General features: G+C 39.7%; 1 protein-coding gene across 2 annotated transcripts in view; it reads left to right on the top strand.

Annotated features, from left to right (window-relative positions):
• Positions 1 to 2,690: 2,690 nt before the first annotated feature.
• The window catches only part of ACPP (acid phosphatase, prostate), a 45,729-nt gene continuing 24,785 nt past the window's right edge, over positions 2,691 to 23,634 (top strand). Inside the window, exons 1-6 of one of the 2 annotated variants that reach the window (XM_030816827.1) lie at positions 2,692 to 2,861; positions 8,634 to 8,729; positions 11,992 to 12,078; positions 12,537 to 12,689; positions 17,810 to 17,908; positions 22,918 to 23,010. In XM_030816827.1, the coding sequence (XP_030672687.1) occupies positions 2,742 to 2,861; positions 8,634 to 8,729; positions 11,992 to 12,078; positions 12,537 to 12,689; positions 17,810 to 17,908; positions 22,918 to 23,010 (648 nt within the window). In that variant the 5' untranslated portion in view covers positions 2,692 to 2,741. Of the gene's footprint in view, positions 2,862 to 8,633; positions 8,730 to 11,991; positions 12,079 to 12,536; positions 12,690 to 17,809; positions 17,909 to 22,917; positions 23,011 to 23,634 lie in introns of both variants that reach the window. The other variant, XM_030816828.1, reaches the window with a different exon arrangement.

Genomic DNA, 23,634 nt, shown 5'->3' with positions numbered 1-23,634 from the left:
GATTGAGATAGAAGTATAAACCATTTAATTCAACTTGGATTAAGTTTGAGTTGAGATATATTCAATGCAAGCAGCCTTTTTCTGGTTTTCAAAGAAAACTTTGTTGTTGTTGCCATTCTCACTTCATTCTCACTTGAAGAACTAAAAGGAACCTAATTTACCACAGAAAAAATTAGGGTCTAGGTCAGAAAGAGGGTTTATCCAACCAGTGCAACATGGTATAGGTAGATTACAGAATCAGTCTTCATTATCAGGAAGGTCTAAGGCTATTGCTGAAATAGTTCCAAGCACCAGTCCAAGGGTGAGACAAGGAAGGAGATAGAACAAGGACCCAGGCAGATAGCTGACAAAATAAGGCATTCAACAGAATCAGACATCTGGCACAATTTAAGAAATGTGGTTCAGAAATTTACCTGTGAATGGTACATAGGTGCTGGAGCTTCCTTTCTCAGATTGCCTGGTGCACACAGCAGGGATTAATGTATCAACTTCATGTATGCCCTGGACTGGAAAACCTCCCAATTTTTATTTCCTTTTTCTTGCACCCATTTCCTCAAAATCTTACCCATTAAAATTGACAGTGTAGACTGGCAGGTGGAGAATGTGATGGCAAAGAGAAGGTTGCAAGTTCCCTTGAATGTCTAATCCTAATCACACATGCATTTATTATTTGCACATTTTTTTTTTTGAGACAGAGTCTCACTCTATTGCCCAGGCTAGAGCGCAGTGGTGTGATCTCAGCTCACTGCAACCTCAGCTCCCAGGTTCAAGTAATTCTCCTGCACCAGCCTCCCAGGTAGCTGGGATTACAGGCACCCACCACCACGCCTGGCTAATTTTTGTATTTTTAGTAGATATGGGGTTTCACCACATTGGCCAGGCTGGTCTCGAACTCCTGACCTCAAGTGATCTGCCCACCTCAGCCTCCCAAAGTGCTGGGTTTATAGGCGTGAGCCACCGTGCCCAGCCTATTTGCACATGTTTCCTACTACCAGAAGCAACAGTTCTCCCATATACCACATTCCAGGGCATCCTATGATCACATAAGAACACAATCCTCCTGCCACAGCTAAGTGCAATGTACCAGGAAACAGGTTGTGAGTAAACCATTGTTCTCCCTCTGCCATTAGGACAGAAATATCATGACAGGCAGCTCTGCCTCCAAATCTTGCAAAATCTCAATGTGCACCTCAAGTTTGTATTGTTCTAGCCTACGATGGAACTGACAGGTTGGGGAAAATGGAAAGCAAAGTTCCATCAGTCTGGATTGCCTTTTGTAGTGTCCCCAATGAGATCATAGCTGGAGAGGCAAGGATGTAACTCACTCAAAATGTAAGGCTTATGGCCAAAGTTGGTGACTAATAATATAGAATTGTAGGTTTGGGCTTTTTGTTTTCTTAAAAAACTCTGTCAGATTTGGAAAGGGACCACCAATCCTAGTTTTGAGATACAACAGGTAATGTCTAATTGTCTTAAGGTGTGACTAAAATTTTTCTTTTGTTTTTTTGTTTGTTGTTTATTTGTTTATTTTGTTTTGTTTTGAGATGGCGTCTTGCTCTGTCACCCAGGCTGGAGTGCAGTGGCACAATCTCGGCTCACTGCAACCTCCACCTCCTGGGTTCAAGTGACTCTCCTGCCTCAGCCTCCCAGGTAGCTGGGACTACAGGCATGTGCCACCACGCCCAGCTAATTTTTTTGTTGTATTTTTAGTAGAGATGGGGTTTCACCATGCTGGCCAGGCTGGTCTCGAACTCCTGACCTCAAGTGATCTGCCCGCCTCGGCCTCCCAAAGTGCTGGGATTACAGACGTGAGCCACCACACCTAGCCTAAAATTTTTCAAAATAAACTTGCTCTTACTTTTCTTCTTTAATTTAAAAATACCTCTATAGGCTACATGAGAGTTTTTGAAAAAGTAGCCATGTTTGGCACGGAAATAGGCCCCAAATATGTCAACACCTGTATTTCCTTCCAGATTTCAGTCCTACAACTTTGGACTCCCAACAGATTAAGAATCACTGGTCTAAGGTTTCTAAAGTCAGGGTAGATTCCTTTCCCAAGTGACAGCCACAAAGCCAACGCTGTATCATACCCTATCTAAAGAAAAGATAAAAGTAAACTGGCAGGGCACGGTGGCTCATGCCTGTAATCTCAGCACTTTGGGAGGCCGAGGCAGGTGTATCATGTGGTTAGGAGTTGGAGACCAGCCTAACCAACATGGTGAAACCCCGTCTCTACTAAAAATACAAAAATTAGCTGAGTGTGGTGGTGCACGCCTATAATCCCAGCTACTCAGGAGGCTGAAGCAGGAGAATTGCTTGAACCTGGGAGGCGGAGTTTGCAGTGAGCCGAGATAGCGCCACTGCGCTCCAGCCTGGGTGACAGAGCGAGACTCCGTCTCAAAAAAAAAAAAATAAAAAAAAAAAAAAAAAAAATGATAAAAGTAAACTGAAAACAAGAATAGAAATGTCTGCTAACATGCTCTGTGACCTTGATCAACAGCTTTCCCCACTCTTGGCCTTGGTGTCCTGACTTAAATGGGGAAACTGTGATCTCTCTCAGCTCAAAATTTACATGGCATTATTTACATACCAAACCTGCCCTACGCTTCCTGGAAACTTTACTATTTATGAGTGTGGCTCCTCCTTCCCTTTCAATCCCTTAATTAAATAGCTTCCCCTCTACAGGCTTTTGAAGTGATAGCAGTTCCTCCTAACTCCTGCCAGAAACAGCTCTCTTCAACATGAGAGCTGCACCCCTCCTCGTGGCCAGGGCAGCAAGCCTTAGCCTTGGCTTCTTGTTTATGCTTTTTTTCTGGCTAGACCGAAGTGTACTAGCCAAGGAGTTGAAGTTTGTGACTTTGGTAAGTAGACTTTTCTCTCATTGCTTTTTCCTTAAAACTGTGTTCCCAGCAAAGTCTGATAAGGCAAGCGTCAGGTTTCAACTTACCCTTGGATTATTTCCCAGAGACCAGGCTCTGTTCAAACTCAGAAAGTTAATAATCAAGTTTTGCAAGTTCCTCTTAATGAAGACCTAACCTGTCCTAACAAAAATATTCTTTGGTCGCTGGTTTTTTAGGGGTTGCTTTTTATTTGCTTTTGCTGATGTTATCTATTTACTTTACAAATGCCTTGAATTCAGATTCCTTTTGACAGCCACACCAGTCCAGAAGAAGCCACAGCTGGCACTGTTTATGTACCAAGAGCTGGCTTCATTCAATTTAATGATTATTTGTTTGCAAGCCAAAAAACAGTCATTTTCTGAATTAAGTAGTCCCTTCACCTTTGTTTATCAGGAACTTAGAACAAATATTTGTAAACAGCCTTGAAGCATAAAAGTGAATCTAAATTTGGAATTTTAGGATGATTTTCTGATATATAGATTTAGCTGACAATTAAAATCATTGGTACATGTGACCAGTTATGAAAAAAGGTGGGGGGTGGCTGATGCATAATGTCAGCAAAAGAAAATACACTGTTGACATTGTTTGAAAATAGATGGAAAGAGGGTTTGCAAAGTGAAGGGGATTCATCACATTACCTAAGAGTCTGATTTTCTGTTTCTGTATCTTTTTTTCCTTCTGTTTCACTTTCTCTGCCTCTAAGCTGCTTCTTGCCTTTCCTCTCTCATTTTCTTTCTCTTCCCTACATTTTTTTATTTGAGATAGTGAAAGTGGGCTGATAAGTTGATAAATTTTCTTTCTGTCAAGTATACTCAAAAATTATTTTTATAATTTGAAGGAAAGTCAGTTTCCTTAAAAATTAAAGTTCAGGCTTTTTTTTTTCAGCATAGAATATTCAAAACTCTTTACTTTCTACAGAAAATATGATAGCCATGTGCTTATTTGAATCATGATTCTTATAGTCCAGTAAATCCTTACTAGGTCATGAGTCAACAATGACAGAAAACCCAGTGAAACAAACTATCAATTTACACAAATGATTCACCAGTTGTCAGACTTCTGTGCAGAAAAAAATATACAATACTGTGTGCCTTCTTTAGGGAAACCCATGTGAGCTAGGCTTGTACTTCTATCAGTAGTTTTCTTGCTAACATGTGCATGAAGCAAGTTTAGGGACTGTAGAAATTGTACTGCATCTGCCATGCTTGTAATACTATAAACCTGTGACAAGCTGGTTGAGTGGCAATCCTCTGAGAAATCCAAGTTACTCCAAGTTCCCTGTACATGATGTATTCCCTGCTCCATGTTTTGCCCAAGTTAGCCCAGGCTAACTTCCTTTGACTACCAAATTATTGTGGGTTTCCTATATTCAGGGACTACAAGTTAATTCTTTCCTGAGGAAAGCCAAAATACAAATCTAGCTCTCTTAGAACTAAAGAAATTAACAAACGTTGCACAAAGCCAGTGTTAACTATTATTTCCTACCATGGCTTCCTTCCATTAATGGTAGATGAAGGGCCACTTAATACATCTTTCTTGGCCCTTATAAAACAACGTCCATCTAAGTACTTAAGCCAGTAAACATCAGTTTCTTATTTTTATTGACTAAAGAGAGTATTTGACTATAAGTGGTTAAATTATACAAATAAGAAAACTCTTAGAAAATTATTACGAGAACCAGAATTTTTTTAAAAGATGCCCATGATTAAAGTGGTAATATTAATGATAATAACCAATAGTCAATTGAGTGCTTACTGCAAGCACTTACTGCAATTGAGTGCTTACAAGGCACTGTTCTGAGTGTTCAATATGAATTGTATCACATAAGCCTGTCAACAGTCCTCTAAAGTAAGGTCGTTAAATAAAATATGGGATGACCATTTGAATTTGAACTTCAGATAAATAGCAAATAATTGTTTAGTCCCATGCAATATTTGGGCATCCTGTATTTTTATTTGCCAAATCTGGCAACCATTCTATAAAGTTTTGTAAAACTTATTATTCCTATTTTATAGATGAAGAAATTGAGGCACAAAAAGATTAAGCAACTTGCCCATAGTCACACAGATGGAATGGTGGAGACAGAATTTGAACCCAGGCTCTCTGACCCTGGATGCCTTTCCCTTTATCACTAGACATGGTCTTTTCCTGCTGTGTGTATATAACCCAGCACATGGAGCTAGTCTGAGATCCCCCTGTAGGGTTTGCTGGATTAGCTTGACTCTGAATCAGCAGGTGGTTCCCTTGCCTTTCCTCTGTGATCTGAGAAAAATAAATCTTCCCCAATTCTGAAAAGCTGTTCTCGGCAGAAAGAGGAGGAAACTGTCCTTGGTTCTTGTTCTCAGACTAACTGAAGTGCCTGTGCCCCATGAAATGCTAATTTGACAAGTTGTTAACAGGTGTACATGGGGAAAATATTAGTTTCAATAGTCAAGTTAGCTTTGGGAATAGAACTAGGTTAAATTGTGTTTAAAAGGTCTCTTTAATGCAGTAATCCTCAGTCTTTAACATGCTAATACGCACTGTGGCTTTCAAGGAAAAGATCTAGTGTTTTCCAAACTGTGTTTTCAAAATTTTGATTACAGCATTCACCTACCTCTTTTTTTCCCCAGTGTCCTGTAGAAAACACTGAGAGAACTGACATTTTTAACTTTATATAGAAAGAATAGTAAGTATGGTGAATCTGGATGTCCTCATCAACCAGCTTCAAAAACTATCACCCATGTAATCTTGTTTCATCTACATAGCCACTCATTTCCCACACACACCCACTTGAGTTTTTTAAGTTATTTCATGCATCATATTATTTCATCCAGAAATAGAAAAATGTCATTTTAAAGCATCCTGTCTCCCCTAACCCAGAGGAAACCCACAAGTTCAGCTGATCCAAGAGAAAAATTCCATCTCATTTCACCGGTGTTAAGAAAGGGATGATGACTTACGAGGTATACACTCTTCTCATTCTTCATGGTTGACTTTCTTCATGTAGAATTCTTAATCAAGTAATATAATATTCTTGGATTTTTTTTCTTTTTCTTTTTTTTTTTTTTTTGAGAAGGAGTCTCACTCTGTCGCCCAGGCTGGAGTGCAGTGGCGTGCTCTCAGCTCACTGCAACCTCCGCCTCCCGGGTTCAAGTGATTCTCCAGTCTCAGCCTCCCAAGTAGCTGGGATTACAGGCGCGTGCCACCATGCCCAGCTAGTTTTTGTATTTTTAGTAGAGACAGGGTTTCACCGCGTTGGCCAGGCTGGTTTTGAACTCTTGACCTCAGGTGATCCACCAGCCTCGGCCTCCCAAAGGGCTGGGATTACAGGCGTGAGCCACTGCGCCTGTCATAATATGATATTCTTGATGGAAGCAGCCTCCAAATTCTCAGCACATAATCTATACACTGGAATGGGTAACTTCCACATTACGGACATGAAGGACCTCCTAGCTACTAGGGAAGGTGGGGCTAGAGGATCACTTGAGCACAGGTGTGGTTGTAGGTTGGTGGGAAGCATCGTAAATTATTTTATTACAATGTCTCTCACCTGACTTCTCTTTGGCTAACCCAGTGGCTCTCAACTTGGGGTGATTTTCTGCTCCTATGGCAGAAAACGTGCCTTTTTCAGTTGTCACAGCTGGGGAATGTTACTGGCATCTGGTGGGTAAAGGCTAGGGATGCTGCTAGACATTCTACAATGCACAGGACAACCCCCACAACAAAGAATTATCTAGCCCAAAATGTCAACAATGCTGAGGTTGAGAAGCCCTAGAAACTAAAACAGTGTGGGGCTTGTAATTTATTGAAACCATGTAACAACTTTAGTTATTCAAAGACACATTTACGTGGGATATAAAAACTCTAAAATGTACTTCGATTGTGGAAAGAGGCATCAATGATTAACTGTAATCATTTCTGATCATGACCAAGTCCCCCCTGAGACTAGTAACTGCAGGTGCTCACAAAAAAATATGCAGCTGTCCTTCCTGCCTTCAGGGGATCATTCATGAAAGTAATTTCTCACCTGACCAAAATGATTGCTTAACATTTATTGCATCATTGCCCCTGTTTCTGTAGACTGTTCTACCGAAGTTTTAATTTGTCACTGGTTTAAAGGGCCAAAAGATCTGTTTTCTTCAGATATTAGAGACACAAACCAAGCATCTCCCACTTTCTTGGAATTCCTTCTCAAAAATGACTAAAGTCTGAGACTGTTTTCTTATTTAATGTTTTTTGAATTCTGTTTTACAGAATTTCAAAAGAGCAGGTTCTTGGCTTACTTTTCAATGGAACATTTTAGCCAGGTAGTATAAGTACAGGTACGGGTAACCACAGATAAATCAAGGTGTTACGCAGCTGTCTCTATATTAAAAATATTTGCGACATCAGTGTAGACTTCATCTTGTAGTTCTTCAGTGTTTTCTTTCCTTATCTTTTGTTCATAAGATAGCTTTGTGTTTGGTTTGATATTATACTGAGAAAGCATATTAGAATCAAAGCACCAAGATTTCAAAAGTCCAGACTACTCTTCCCAAAGAGAAATGTGCAATCACAATAGCATGACATGGGTACAAATGTAGAAGTATGTTATTAAAATATTGAGAATTAGCTTTCCTAACCTCCCCACCTGCAATCTTTTACTCCTAATCTCCAAAATGAACAAATCATTGGCTCAAAATGGTCACAAATTGTATGTGGTGTTAAAAATCTATTATTTTTATTATATATAAAATGTTGCCAGGTGTGGTGGCTCATGCCTGTAATCCCAGCACTTTAGGAGGCCAAGGCAGGTGGATCACTAGGTCAGGAGTTCAAGACCAGCCTGGCCAACATGGTGAAACCCCATCCCTACTAAAAATACAAAGATTAGCTGGATGTGGTGGCATGTGCCTGTAATCCCAGCTTCTCAGGAGGCCGAGGCAGGAGAATCGCTTGAACCCGGGAGGTGGAGGCTGCAGTGAGCCGAGATGGTGCCATTGCACTCCAGCCTGGGCGACAGAGTGAGACTCAGTCTCAAAAAAAAAAAAAAGTTATACTGGTTGGGCACGGTGGCTCACACCTGTAATCCCAGCACTTTGGAAGGCCGAGGCGAGTGGATCACCTGAGGTCAGGAGTTCGAGACCAGCCTGGCCAACATGGTGAAACTCCGTCTCTACTAAAAATACAAAAATTAGCTGGGTGTGGTGGCACGTGCCTGTAGTCCCAGCTACTCAGCTGGCTGAGGTGGGAGAAATGCTTGAACCTGGGATTTGCCACTGCACTCCAGCCTGGGCAACACAGCAAGACTCTGTCTCAAAAAAAAAAAAAAGTTATACCACTATTACTGTAATCATTAAGGGAAGGATACTTGTCATCAGAGTTTGTCTGTAGTAAAGTACTCTTGTAAGCTTTCTGTTCCTTTCTGTCCTATCTTATGTACAAACTGATCTCCATTATGTGTCACCTGCCTTCTAATGGCTGATCATCTTGATTCTTACATTACCTGAAACACAGTGAAAGTGTTAGTGAGCTCAGAATAGTGGTTCTTAACTTTTACCTAGGGAGATTTTTTAAATCCTGATGTCCTGGCTACATCCCAGACTAAAGTTGAAAGCCAGTCCTCAGAATCTTTTAAAACTCCTTAGGTGATTACAATGGGAAGCCAAAGTTAAAACCAATGATTTAGAAAAAAAAAAAATCTATTATAATGAGCAGAAGCAAAACACCCAAGTGACGTTTATAACATCACTCTCTCACATCTATTTTCAGGTGTTTCGGCATGGAGACCGAAGTCCCATTGACACCTTTCCCACTGACCCCATAAAGGAATCCTCATGGCCACAAGGATTTGGCCAACTCACCCAGGTTGGTTGGACTTTTAGCTAAAGATTGTTGATGAAGCTGGGTGTGGTGGCTCACGCCTGTAATCCCAGCACTTTGGGAGGCCAAGGCAGGCGGATCACCTGAGGTCAGGAGTTCAAGACCAGCCTGGCCAACATGGTGAAACCCTCTCTCTACTAAAAAAACAAAAATTAGCCAGGATTGGTGGTGGGCACCTGTAATCCCAGCTACTCGGGAGTCTGAGGTAGGAGAATCGCCTGAACCTGGGAAGTGGAGGTTGCAGTGAGCTGAGATCACACCATTGCACTCCAGCCTGGGCAACAAGAGTAAACTCCATCTCAAAAAAAAAAAAAAGATTCTTGATGAGTTTCAAGGGGAAATGTATACAGAATTGTCTGTTTTGATATTTTTTGCCCTTCTGGCTTTATTTAAATGTAAGAGATGTACATGAACAAAGACTATATGAGCTTAGAAATGCTGAAGAGAGCCAAGTGGTCATTATAAGCCAGGCTTTGAATTTCTTAGGCTTCACATGACGAAGTGAAAAATAATCTTGTAATCAATAAGCTGAATCAAGAGCTTTGGGAAACATGATTCTCCAAAGTGCTGATATCAGAATATGATTTCTTGTCAGCTGGATATATTGGGATTCGACCTTCCTTATAAGTGGTCAGTTAAACACAGGGAGCCCTACTTTCTAAAGAGCATCTAAGGAGAAGGTGAACTGGGGAGCAAAGCCATCTTTAGTCACTGTTCCAAAGCCCTATTCCCTTTGCTTGTAAGATTGGATGACTCTTCTGTTTGGAGCCACAAGGCCAGGTGAATTGCTTCTGTCCTGATCTGTTTAAATATATTAATTAAGAAAATGTCACAGAATCTTTAGAGTAGAATGTCTCAAAAACTAATGGGTCTTAATCCTGCCAAAACATTGGGATTATCTGGAGAGGTTTAAAAAATATATTGATGTCTGCCTGGGAGGTTCTTATTTAATTGGTCTAGTGTGTGTCCTGGGCATTGGGATTTTTAGAAGCTCCTTGGTGATCAGTTCACTCTAATGTGTAGCCAAGGCTGAGAATTTCTGCCCTGACTATATTTCATAGAGGAGAAAACCCAGGCAGGCTATTTGAGACCAGCATCTTCCGTCTCCCAGGTCAGAGCTCTTCTCACCATAGCCTACCCATCTTCTGTCCCTTTGAATGAAAGAGAGGCTACAAAAATTCAGATTTTCTTGTTAATACCTATGGCTCTGTATAGACTCCTGTGCTGTTGCTATGTTTTCCTATTAAGACCAAAAGATTCTTCTAGGCTGCAGGATCTGAGTTCTTCTTCTGAAGAACCTTGATTACCCATCAGATTCTATTAGGGCAGTATTTCTCAAGCTTCCGTGTGCAAATGAATCACTTGGGAATCTTGTCAAAATGCAGATTCTAATTCAGCAGGTCTGATGTGGGACCTGGAATTCTGCATGTCTAACATACTCCCAAGGATGACAGTGGCACTGGTACATGGACCACATTTGAAGTGACAAGGTTCTAGGGCTCAGATTCCTACCCTTGTCTAGGTACTTTTTTTTTTTTCTTTTGAGATGGAGTCTCGCTCTGTCCCCGCGGGCTGGAGTGCAGTCGCTCAATCTCAGATCACTGCAGCCTCTGCCTCCCGGGTTCAAGCAATTCTCATGCCTCAGCCTCCCAAATAGCTGGAACTACAGGAGAGCACCACCACGCCTGGCTAATTTTTTGTATTTTTAGTAGAGATGGGGTTTCGCCATGTTGCTCAGGCTAGTCTCAAACTCCTGAGCTCAGGCAATCCACCCGCCTTGGCCTCCCAAAGTGCTAGAATTTCAGGCCTGAGCCACCACACCCAGCCTTGTCTAGGTACTTTAAATCTACATAATCATAAGATGATGTCTGTCTAGATCAGTGTCTAGGTACTTTTAATCTGCCTTGTCTAGGCATTTTTAATCTGCATAATCATAAGATGATGGCTGTCTAGATCAGTGGTTTTTAAAGTGTGGTCCCTGGACCAGCAGCATCACCATCACGTGGGAACTTCTCAGTAATGTAAATTCTTCACCCAATACCCAGTGAACCACAAACTTTGGAATTAAAGCCCAGAAGTCTGTGTTTTATTGAGTCCTCCAGGTGATTCTGTGCATGCTAAAGTGTGAAAATCACTGCTTTATACAGATGACTATTTAAAAAGTCAGCTGTAAGAACACAATTAGACCTAGAGTACCTGCTTCTCTGCTACTCAGGTCATGGTATATTATTCCTTTCCCACCTCGTCCCCATCCTAGATGGGAAGTGATTATAGTGGTGGTCAAGCAAATGACAAGTGTGACAAGCAAATGACAAGTGGGACCAAGCAGCAGCCACCGTAACAACCTCCTCTCTGGCTCCCAAAGCTCTAGTAAGGCTCTGGATTAAAGACAAACTTGAGTGCTGTGTTTCCAAAGCATGGTGCTCTACTATCTGCATCTGAATCACTTGGGAAACTTGTTAAAATGCAGATGTCAGGGCCCCACTCAGGAACTAATGAGCTGGAATCTCTGATGGAGATGCTGAGGAATCTGCATTTCAACATGCACCGCTGGATAATTTTGTTTCTGAGGCACAGTAATGGTTGTGGACCACAGAGCTAATGCAGTGCATCTCAGTGATTACTGTCCATCAGAAGTTGGTTAAAAAATATTCTTGAGCTCCACCCCCAAAGGTTCTGGTTCAGTAGGTCAAGGGTGGGGCCCAAGAATTTGATTTCTATAATGCTCTTAAGTGAAGCCAATACAGACCACACTTACAGTAACATGTTCTAATTTCTTTATGAACCAGGAATTAATAAACTAGGCAGATAGTAAACCATTGCCCACAGAGGTTGAAAGAGACTTTCAGATTCATGGAGTCTAATCTCATCAGATGGTTGAGCTTCTTCCACAAAATCCCCACCAAGTGGGTCTCTTTGAATGCTCTACCAACAAGGATCCCACTACGTCAGAGATGAACCATTTACTTAGATCAATCACCCAACTATCAACTAAGCACTTACTATGTGCAAGTTTCTATGTTAAGTGCTAATGAAGATAAATGAGTTTTCTCAGGGAGTCAGGGAACTGTAACTAAAGAGCACAGCTCTTTTGTTTTCATTTAAATATGTGTCATTGTTGTGGAACTATTAAACCACACCATTGTTCATTCTACACACATAATGAAAAAAAATCAACAAATTTTTATGATAGTGTGATTCATAGAACTTACTTTCATTAATTTTTGCTTTTATTTTTTTCCCATAGCTGGGCATGGAGCAGCATTATGAACTTGGAGAGTATATAAGAAAGAGATATAGAAAATTCTTGAATGAGTCCTATAAACATGAACAGGCAAGTTGGGGAGCCAAGAGTGGGAACTTTGATCTTTGAAATAATTAAAATAATTCTGCATATATAAAAGTGCTTTGCCTGTTTTCTGAGGAACTTATACAAGTCAGAGATCTTGTTTACAAATATATTCCTCTTTATGTAACTTTTTATTCCAAAAAATTTGTGAATATGAGTAATTTCAAGATTTTATGAACACCTGAATAAATACTTTGGCTTGACAAGTAGCCACTGCTTAATTGATCTCATTTGTCAATTCAACCACTGGCCAACCAGGTTGCTTTGTACCATGATCATAATATTGCTCATTCCTTAACAAGTATTATGATTCTGATGTTACCACAATGTCTGTAATATTTCACTGTGAGTGTCCTGTCCTTTCTCTAATACCTTGGCAGCTCTGTAGAAAAAAACCTCATGTTCCCTTTATGTTCGCTTCTGCTTTGATTTTCCTACTCTAGGTTTATATTCGAAGCACAGACATTGACCGGACTTTGATGAGTGCTATGACAAACCTGGCAGCCCTGTTTCCCCCAGAGGGTGTCAGCATCTGGAATCCTACCCTACTCTGGCAGCCCATCCCGGTGCACACAGTTCCTCTTTCTGAAGATCAGGTCAGTATACTGGGAAAACCAGGAGATTTCAGATGGACCTAGAATGAGGAAGGCAGGCTACTCAGTAGTTGTGGATTTGGGAGTCTGGACACTCCTTGAGCTGTGCAGTTTTAATTCTTTCTTAAATAAAGATACAAAGGACAATTGAGGACATGGAAAACCCTAGCTAAGAGAGAGTAGGAACCAAATTTCTCTTTGGATCTGTATGATCCACTTTGTTTTGCCACTCTTACAACTCTTGGCAATTTGCCCCCTCATCGTCATACACACACACACACAGAGAGAGAGAAAGAGAGAGAGAGAGACGAGTCCCCCAGTGTTCTGCCTTAATTCCCAGGCTTCTGGTGCCCCAAACAGGTTTCTCCACTCTCCAGATTATCCAAAGATCTTTATACTGCCAAACACTCCTCCACTCATGAAAATCTACATTCCTAGGTAGAGAAAAAAAGAAAGATTTCAGTGCATAATTATTGCCCGACATTTTATATGAATCATCGTGTTACCTTTCATAACAACACTGAATGGACAACATTCTTGTTCTCCTTTTACAGTGAGGGAAGTAAGTGCTTGGAGAGGTTAAATAACAAACAAATTGGTCCAAAGCCACACTGCTGGCAAGCATCACTCTGGGATAAAACTAGGCCTATTTCATTCCAGAGCAATTTTCTTTCCTATAAAATGACGATTCTCAGACTTAGCTGCATATTAAAATCACATGGGGTTTTTAAAAAAATCCTGATGCCCAGGGCACTCTCCGTAAGAAATCGGAATGTCTGAGGGTGGACCCAGGCATCAGTGTTTAAAAAATAATCTCCCTCGATGATTCCGGTGGGGAGCCAAGTTTGAGAACCAGTACTATAAACTAAGCTGCCTGAATGGGGCTGTTTGAGAGAAACTCTCAAACATGTTTACACGGTGGGACCGACCAAGCTTTCTTTAATCTTTTCAGAGGAATGGGTATTTTTAAAGTAGTAATAGATAAATCTAACTAATCTTCCAGGTGTGAAACTTACGGCTATATGAAAGAAACAGTTTGGGACAAAGAATCCCTTCCTAATTTCCCTGCAGTCCCATCATAGGCATGACCATCGCCTCTCTTTATGGCTGAAGCTTAGCCTGACTGCTGGACCCAGACTTTTGCCCAGTGACCTCTGGGGTAGGTTACTCTCCTCTTTGTCCTGCCAGTACCCCTAGAAATTTGACTTAATTGCTGCATCTAGGGACTTAAGGATTTTTCCCAAATGCTGTGTCACTGGAGTTAAATCTACTCCAATCATTTTTCTGCTGTTTCTTGAAAAGACAGGATGATTTATTTGTATCTCTTTCCCTTCACAGAATCAGAAGGGAAGTATTGTGATTACCAGTGTTCTTAAGCATTTGTGAATATTTTATTCCAAAAAGAAAAAAACTCACTTTACCAGCCTTTTCTGCAGAGATAAAGACTGGAGGTCAGGTGCGGTGGCTCATGCCTGTGATCCCAGCACTTTGGGAGGCCGAGGCGGGCGGATCACCTGAGTTCAGGAGTTCGAGACCAGCCTGGCTAACATGGTGAAACCCCGTTTCTACTAAAAATACAAATATTAGCTTGGCATGGTGGCACACGCCTGTAATCCCAGCTACTCGGGAGGCTGAGGCAGGAGAATCACTTGAACCTGGGAGGCGGAGGTTGCAGTGAGCGGAGATCGCACCATTGCACTCCAGCTTGGGCAACAAGAGCGAAACTCCATCTCAAAAATAAATAAAAAACAAAACAAAAGAAAGACTGGATAGCAGCACCAAAATTTAGCAAAATGTAGACCACAACAGCTATTTAACCATTAATCCTGAATGATAGTAATTAAGTTACACAGAAAGAGAATGCAGGTGCTAGTAGAAGAGGAGGAAAGAAACAGGGAGAGTGAGGGAGAGAAAGAGAGAAGCAAGAAACATTATCTACCTATGGCTTCCATCTATCTGATTCACTAAGGTCAAAAAAATTCTCTCATATCAACTAAGAAATCTAATGAAACCAATCAACACTAGCTTATTCCCAGCATTTAGCTGTGCTTAAATAGGAGGCCAAGTTTTTCTAATTTATAATTTGATGAAAGCAAATTAGCATGTGTGAAATGTGTAGAAGACATTATAAGATGGCGGGCAATAATTCCAAGTACAAGCCACATACGCTGGGTGAAGTCACAGAATGAGACTTACGTGCAGTTACCACAGGGCAGTCGTTCAGGTCTTCATAGAGTGAGAACTTGAACCAGACCTCAGAAGAGAGGGAGGAAGGAGAGGAAGGCAGCACAAAAACATGACCATGAGTGAATATGTAGAATGCCAGTTCTTCTGTGCCCAGAGTTCATATTTAGAAAGAGAATTAAAATAAAATTGATTATATTGGACACAGATTAGATAATCCAAATTTAATAGCCAGGAGGAATCTTGAGTTGAAAGAAAGGCAGTGTGATGTTAGAAGAAGGGCTGAATTTGAAGTTGGAAAACCTACGTCTGAGAGCCAACTACCACTTCAGATATATGACCTTGAATAACCTCCATAAACCTCAATTTCCTTTCTGTAAAATGGGAAAATAGCACCCACCTAACTTCTTCTTAGGGATTTGTGAAAGTCAAGTTAGTTAAAAAATGGAAAACACCATAAACTGCAAAATTCTGAACAGATGTCTCGGCGATTATTCTATTTATTTTCAGCCTGACTCAATTTGTGGATGAAAAAAACTAACATACAGGAAGTAATTAATTAAATTCCAGGCCTTTTAATGAACAGTCTTGGGCTTTTTCTCTCAACAATATAATTTCTCCTATGGAACAATTTGAAAGCCAGGCATGCAAATTTAGACTAAAAGCAATGGACATAAAAGAAACCTGTATACATTCTTCAGTATTATGCACATGTGATGAGTGGTGCCTTTGGGCACTTGCCTGACAGTAGCTTGGACAGAAAAGACACTGGAGCCTCAGAGAATAACTATTGAAGCAATTCTGGAATTAAGAAACAAGTCCTGAAATGAGATGGTAAAAGATGTTAGAGGAAGAGAAGCAAGGTGAGACAAGGTGACACACAGAATCAGAAATGATGGACAGGAAGCAACTTTTAAAATAAATGTTTTCTGAGTAGCTACTAATATGCCAAGCCCTGTGCTGGGCGTTGACATTGCAGCAGTGAACAAATCCTGGCTCTCATCAAGTTTATATTTTATAGGAAATAGATGATAAAGAAGTAAATAAAATAATGTCAGATGACGATGAGTTCCTGGAAAGAAATGAAACAGGTTAATATGATAGAGACTGGCACAGGATGGCTAGAAGAGGGGTAGAAGTCAATTGGGGAGTGTTCAAGGCAGGAAACAGTTTTATGCAGAGCTCCTAAGCCATTGCCTTCCGGGACAGCAAGAAGGCCCACAGTGTTGCTGGAGAGGAATGACAAGGGACAGTAATAGGAAAAGAGGGCAGTGCAGTTCCTGGACCAACTCATGCGAACTCTCGATGTAGTCTGTGTGGTGGTGAGTTTTGATTTTATTTTAGGTAAAATGGAAAGCCAATGAAGGTCATGAACCACAAAATGACATCATCTGATCGATACTTTCAAAAGATTCATGCTTAAAAAATAATAATAGGCCGGGCGCGGTGGCTCACGCCTGTAATCCCAGCACTTTGGGAGGCCGAGGCGGGTGGATCACGAGGTCAGGAGATCAAGACCATCCTGGCTAACACAGTGAAACCCCGTCTCTACTAAAAATACAAAAAATTAGCCGGGCGTGGTGGCAGGCACCTGTAGTCCCGGCTACTCAGGAGGCTGAGGCAGGAGAATGGCGTGAACCCGGGAGGCGAAACTTGCAGTGAGCCGAGATCGTGCCACTGCACTCCAGCCTGGGTGACAGAGCAAGACTCTGTCTCAAAAAAATAAAAAATAAAAAATAATAATAATAATAATAATAATAAAAGGTATTAGTGTATCTGCTGTGTGGAGAATGAATTAGGATGGCTGAAAGAGTGAACACTGATTTACCAAATAGGAAGCTGTCACAGTAGTTGAAACACAAGTTATGGTGGCTAAGACTGGTAGGGGACTATGAAGATAAAGAAAAGAGGTCTATTTTGGAATAGAAGGGGATATGTTTTGAAAATAGAGAAACAAAAGTGACTATGAAGTAGGTTGATAAATTCTGCCACTAGCAAAAGCAGGGAAAATTACAAAGAGGGAATGGTTAAAAATGAAGTTGAATTCATTTTAATATGATAGAGGCTGGGGAAGGATGGCTAGAAGAGGAGTAGAAGTCAGTCGGGGAGTGTTAAAGGCAGGGAACAGTTTTACGCAGAGATCCTAAGCCTGTGCCTTCAGGGACAGCAAGAAGGCCCTTGTAACATGTACAAGTTTAGCCTTGTACATGTTAAATTTGAGGAAAAAGAAAAACATCCAAATTAGTTATTTCTACCAAGGGCTAGAAGTACAGGACTAGTCACAGATGGAAAGTAAGGGCAACAAAATAAACTTGAGAGCCACAAACCTGTGGCTTACAGTTAAAATTACAAAACACTGTCAAAATTTAATTAACTTTAGGAAGATCACTTTGTCCTCGCAACAGGTTTTTGAAGTATATTTTTCTAAGTATTTAATATATACTCTTAACAGTCTGCAAATTTGCAAAAACTGAAGTTAATGAGTGGTTAATTGACTTAAGATTTTTTCCAGAATCAAATTCCTTTCTCCATACATACATGCGTTGGGGTGTGTGTGTGTGTGTGTGTGTGTGTGTGTGTGTGTACAGATGTGCACCTACTGCAAGAAATGAAAGGGATTGGGAAGGAAGCAAGATAACAGTTATTCACATGGAAGATCGACAAGTGTAAATATTTACCACCAACAGCACAGTGATATTACGGCAAGTTTATGAAAGAAAAAAAGGATTTTCAATTCTGAATCCATATCCTACCATTTTAAGACCCGTAGATCATTTGATTCTTTCTCCCCAATTTTGGAATTTCCACTCAGCTCAAAACACATTTGAATCTTTTATTAAGGTTGCTTTGAACCTAATGAGGCTTAAAATATTGCTGCAGCATACTTAGCAAAGTTCTTCTGACTCATAACAGTTTTATGATTTTTCTCTTATCCTCAGTTGCTATACCTGCCTTTCAGGAACTGCCCTCGTTTTCAAGAACTTGAGAGTGAGACTTTGAAATCAGAGGAATTCCAGAAGAGGCTGCACCCTTATAAGGTTAAAAGCTAGTTTTGTTTAGTGGTACTTGTTAGTTTGTTAGCGGTACTTGAGTGTGAGGGCCAAGACACAAGATGAAGCTTTGGCTTCTTAAAAAGATGGGACAAATGCATCTGTCAGTGGCTGGTTATAGCAATGGGTTAGAATATTTAATGAGAGAGGTCATCACTCCTGCTTCCCTTCCCCGTACAGGGGTCACAAGCCAATAGACAAGCCAGTCCTTTTGAATCCTTTACTCATGGCCCTGAGAGGAACCAGGTGTGAGTAAATGGCTGGATGAGAATAAATACAAGTCTAAAATCACCTGCCTTATTCAGGCTGAGGGGCTGGGATTATTGTCTTCATATACAAAGGATAGTCTTTTTTTTGTTTCTATTTTGCAAAATACCCATTTCCAGCACAATACAAAAGGTAGATATAATGCTGTGTACTTTTTTAGATAATCTTTTGAATGAATAATACATTCATACTGCCCAAAAATTAGAAAATATAAAAAGGAATACAGTGGAAGTCTCCATGACCCCACAGGTAACCCCTAGCATTATTTTCTAGTAGTCTTTTATGTATTTTATGTAGTCTTTTACATATTTTATGTAGTATTTTGTGCAGTCTTCCAATTTCCTTATGCATATACAAACATAAAAATATATTCTGATAGTTTCTCCTTTTGTTACACGAAAATGGTATACATAGGGTTGGGCACCTTGGTTTTGTTTTGTTTTTTTTTTTCCATTTAAGAAAATATATTGGAAATATTTCTATATCTGTATGTAAAGAGTTTCCTCCTTTTCTTTTCTTTCTTTTCCTTTTTCTTAACAGATGTGTGATATTTATATTTATGTCATAATTTATTTAACCAGCCCCTATTGATAGGAATATGGGTATTTTTCAATCTTTCATTTTTACAAACAGCATGTATGAATACCTTGTGCATCTAAATAGTTTCACAAGAATACCTGTGGGATAATATCCTAGAAGTAGACATTCTGGGTTAATTTGAAATATTATTAATTTACCCTCCAAAGAGGTTTTACTACTTTCTACTTCTATCAGCACTGCATGCAAGTGCCCATTTCTCCACAACTTTGCCAACAGTATGTGGACCACTCTGGGGATATTTGTCAGTCTGGTAAGTGGAAAATAATATCACTAGAAGCATCCTTCCCCTCTAAAATTAGGAATAAGACAAGGAAACTCACTATTATAACTACTGTACAACATCGTGCTATAGTCCTTTTTTTCTTGTGATAAGTGAGTTTGGGTATCTTCATCTAGTTAAATGCCATTTTTTGGTTTGTGTTTTGGTGTTATATTTCTTTTTTAACTTTTATTTTAAGTTCAGGGGTACAAGTGCAGGTTTGTTATATAGGTAAACATGTGTCATGGGGGTTTGTTGTACAGAGGATTTCATCACCCAGGTATAAAGCCTAGTACTCATTGGTTATTTTTCCTGACCCTTTCCCTCCTCCCACCCTTCACCTCCCGAGAGGCCCCAGTGTGTCTTGTTCCCCTCTATGTGTCTATGTGTTCTCATCAGTTAAATGCCATTTATATTTCCTTTTATATCAATATCCCTTGACTATTTTTCTTTTGGATGATTGATTTTCCTTTTACTGTAAGTTTTTAGAAGCTTTTTTCTGTATATTTTAACATTTCTGTCTGTGATATTTTGTGTGTGAAAAAAACACACTCAATGTGCTTTTTCCTGTTTTTCTCACTTGACAACACCAATCAACACAGACAGAAGACTTCTGTGACCAAATATGGGGGATCTCTCCGCAAGAAAAGGCAGCCCGTTCTGTAGTGGACACCAGCTGGGTGGCCTCCAATTCAGTTTTGACACCATCTATCTGGAGATAGCATCAGATCCTACAGGTTGAGGACTCAGGCCCCAAAACTGGCCGCCCCCAACCCGCCACCTCAGACATAGATGAAAGTCCAGACCTACAAACTTCTGACAGACTGGCTTTAAGTTGGAGTTCCCACAACTTCCTCTTTGGGTTCGATCAGTTTGCAGGGGCAGCTCACAGAACTCAGGGAAACAGTTACTGGTTATTACAAAGGATATTACAAAAGATATAAGGAAAAGGTCAAGGAGCTTGCCTACCTTCTTCAGGACCACCACATTCCAGGAACCTCTATATGTTCAGCTGTCTGAAGGCTCTCTGAACCCTCTCCTTTTGGGCTTTTTATGGAGATTTCATTGCATAGGCATGATTGATTAAGCCATAGGCTATTGGCTATCAACTTAAATTTTAACTCCCTCCCCTCCCCAGAGGTTCTGAAGTAGGGCTGAAAGTCCCAGTGCTCTAATCCTGCCTTGGCTTTCTGGTGACCAGCCCCCATCCTGAAGCTGGCCAGGGACTGCCAGCCATCAATCAATCATTAGCATGCAAAAAGACATACTTTGGAGACTCCAAGGATTTTAGGAATTCTATGGCAGAAAATGGAGATGAAGACCAAATATAAGGCCGGGCACGGTGGCTTACACTTGTAATCCCAACACTTTGGGAGGCCAAGGTGGGTGGATCACCTGAGGTCAGGAGTTTGAGACCAGCCTGGCCAACTTAGTGAAACCCTGTCTCTACTAAAAATACAAAAAATTAGCCAGGCGTGGTGGCAGGCACCTATAATCCCAGCTACTCGGGAGGCTGAGGCAAGAGAATCACTTGAACCCAGGAGGCGGAGGTTGCAGTGAGCCGAGATGGCGCCACTGCATTCCAACCTGGGCAACAAGAATGAAATTCCATCTCAAAAAAAAAAAAAAAGAACGACCAAATACATATTTCACAATATCACAGACAATGAATGGCATTCTTTAAAAAAAGTTTGTCTATTAACTGCTTACCGTGTTCTTGCCATGCAGGTTCTGTATCGATATATTCTTATATGGCTTCTATATTTTGAGTCATGTTTAGAAAAGCTTTCCCCACTCCTAGGTTATAAAGGAAGTCTGTAATGCTTTCTTCTAATTCCACTCTAGCTTCATTTCTCATTTATATATTGAATTCATTTACAGTTCATACTGGTAGGAGGTATGAAGTATGTATCCTGTTTAAGTTTTTTCCTGGAAGATTATCTAATTGCCCCATCATTATTTATTGAATAGTTCATTTTTTTCTACTTATTTAAGCTATTATATATTAAAATTCCCATAGGCGTGGGGTCTATTTATGTAATTTTTATTCTGTTTAATTTTTTATTAGCCAAAACTTGGGTTTTAACTATTAAGACTTTATAATATGCTTTAATATCTAAAGGGCTAGTCATCCCTCATTGCTTTTTCTGAGTTTCCATGGCTATATTTTAATTTTCTTTGTGAACTTTAGTGTCAGCTTGTCTAGTTCCAAAGTATTTTTTAACTTTTAGTATTTTCATTAGGATCATATTAAATTTATTTAACTTAGGGGGAATTTGCAACTTTTCACTGTCAAATCTTTCTTTCTAAGAATATGGTACATGTTCCTACTTGTTTTATCTTAAAGATTATTTTAGGGTTTTCTTCATATAGGGTCTTTACATTTTTTGTTAAGTTTGTTTCAGGTTTACAGTATCTCCAGTTTTCAAAAATGTGCACCTCTGATTTCTTCCTTTTGCCTATTTGCACTGGCCACTACTTACAGTATAATGTTATATGCAGTGTTGGTAGTGGGTATTCTTGTCTTATTTCTGATTTTAGCGGAGTTTTCCTAATAAGCATACAGGCTTTTGAACCAAAATAGACATATTTTTATCAAATTAAGGAAATATCCACCTTTCTTATTTTCTTGAGTGCATTTGTTTAAATCAATATTAGTTGTTTAATCTCCTGAATGATTGTTTTAACTTTTTTAATATAATCAAATTATTTTTCTCCTTGGATTAATTACAATGATTGATTACATTCATAGATTTACCAATGTTGAACAATCTTTACATTTCTCAAATCAAACCCATTTCCTTTTATGTGACATTGAATTACTTCCTATTATTTTACTTACACTTTTCACATTGATATTTACAAGTGGCATTGAACTAATCGTTTTATTTTGGGGGCAATCTTTGTCAGTATCAGTGTTACACTTAATTCATAAGAAGTTCTTGAAAGTTTTCTTTCATCTTCTATGCTCCAGAACAGTTAAAATAGCATTAGAATAGTTTACTCTTGAAAAGCTTGGTAGAATTCCTCTATGATAGCCATCTGGCGGCCCTGGAGCTTTTATGTTTGAGAAGACGGCAGTAGGAGCTCTTTAACAATAATTTCTATTTATTTTATGAAAATCTATTGGGGTTAATATTGGCAAATTGTAGTTCCCTAGAAATTTCACCCATCAGACAGACAGTATCTTCCAAAAGGCTTCCCAGAAATGGCTGCCAATTTCAGCAGTCAGATAGCTGAACTTTGGGTCTCATTATTGCGACAATCCAAGAAACATACAGAACCTAGCCAAAGATTTGCATTCCATCCAAGTTTTATTATGTATAGCCAAAGATCAAGTCCTATTTCTGTTGCATTTTCCTGGATGCTTTGGCCTGAAATATGCTTTCCTTTCTCACCTGGGACATATTTACGCGTGAGTTATACTTTACCCACTTCTAAAAAGAATCTGAGGCGGTACGCTTCAATCCAATTCCAGCACAAACCAGGAACATGTGGCAGTCAGCCAACATCTATCTACATTTTAAATGTAATAATAAGGAATAATCAATTCGTGTTTGTAAAATTCTTTGGAATGGCATTATCGTAACCAGTATTACTGGTGCATTTTTCTTTGAAGAACAGCGGTTCTCAACAGGGGCACATTTGCCTCGCAACGAACATTTGGCAATGTCTGGAGACATTCTGGGTTATACAAGTAGGAGATTAGGAATGCTACTGGCATCTATTGGGCAGAGGCCAGGATACTGTGAAACATCCTATAATGCACAGGACAGCTCCCCACAACAAAGAATTGTCCAGCCCAAAATATCAATAGTGCTGAAGCTGAGAAACCTGTGTAGGAATTTTTCTTTCTCTGTTTGTGTTTCAGGATTTTATAGCTACCTTGGGAAAACTTTCAGGACTCCATGGCCAGGACCTTTTTGGAATTTGGAGTAAAGTCTATGACCCTTTATATTGTGAGGTAAAAGAAAAAAAATCACAAGTTAACTTGCAATCTGATTTTATGACTTAGGCTTATTTTGAAATAGATGAATATCTTTTCTTTCACTTCTTTATGAATGTGTTACTTATACTTCTTTTGACATTGAAACATAATTCACAACTTCCTTATATTAACTTGAAAATGCTGACTTCTCTTTTCTCTCTATTATTATTTATGTTTTTGACCTTTAGAAAATTACAAGCAAAATTGCTTTTCTTCTATGAGTTTCCACTTTAGTTTTTTTCCCCCCTTGGATTCAGTAGGATCTTATTTATTTTGCAGCCACTCAAAAATGCTGGGTTCCTGTCCTGGGTCTTAATGAAAAAACAATGTTGTTATAAAGAAAGAGGGAAAAATTACCTGATTTCCGAATGTAGAAATAAACAAGCAAAATATAAGCCAGGCTATTTATATTTGCTTATCAAGAAAGAACCTCTTTCTTGCTTTGCGATGCATTTGATATATCCTTTGTGGCCAGATAAATTATGATTGCTTTTCAAGGTTACATGGTGTTTCTCACTCACCATGCTCCACCTTCTGGCCAAAAGGAGTACTCGCTATTCCTGTTTTCCCAACTAGCTCACTAAACACGGGGCAAGATTC

Source organism: Nomascus leucogenys, chromosome 8 (assembly GCF_006542625.1).
Source record: "Nomascus leucogenys isolate Asia chromosome 8, Asia_NLE_v1, whole genome shotgun sequence".
NCBI lineage: Eukaryota > Metazoa > Chordata > Mammalia > Primates > Hylobatidae > Nomascus > Nomascus leucogenys.
The sequence above is the reverse complement of the archived record's forward strand: the minus strand, read 5'-3'. Positions and strand labels throughout refer to the sequence as shown.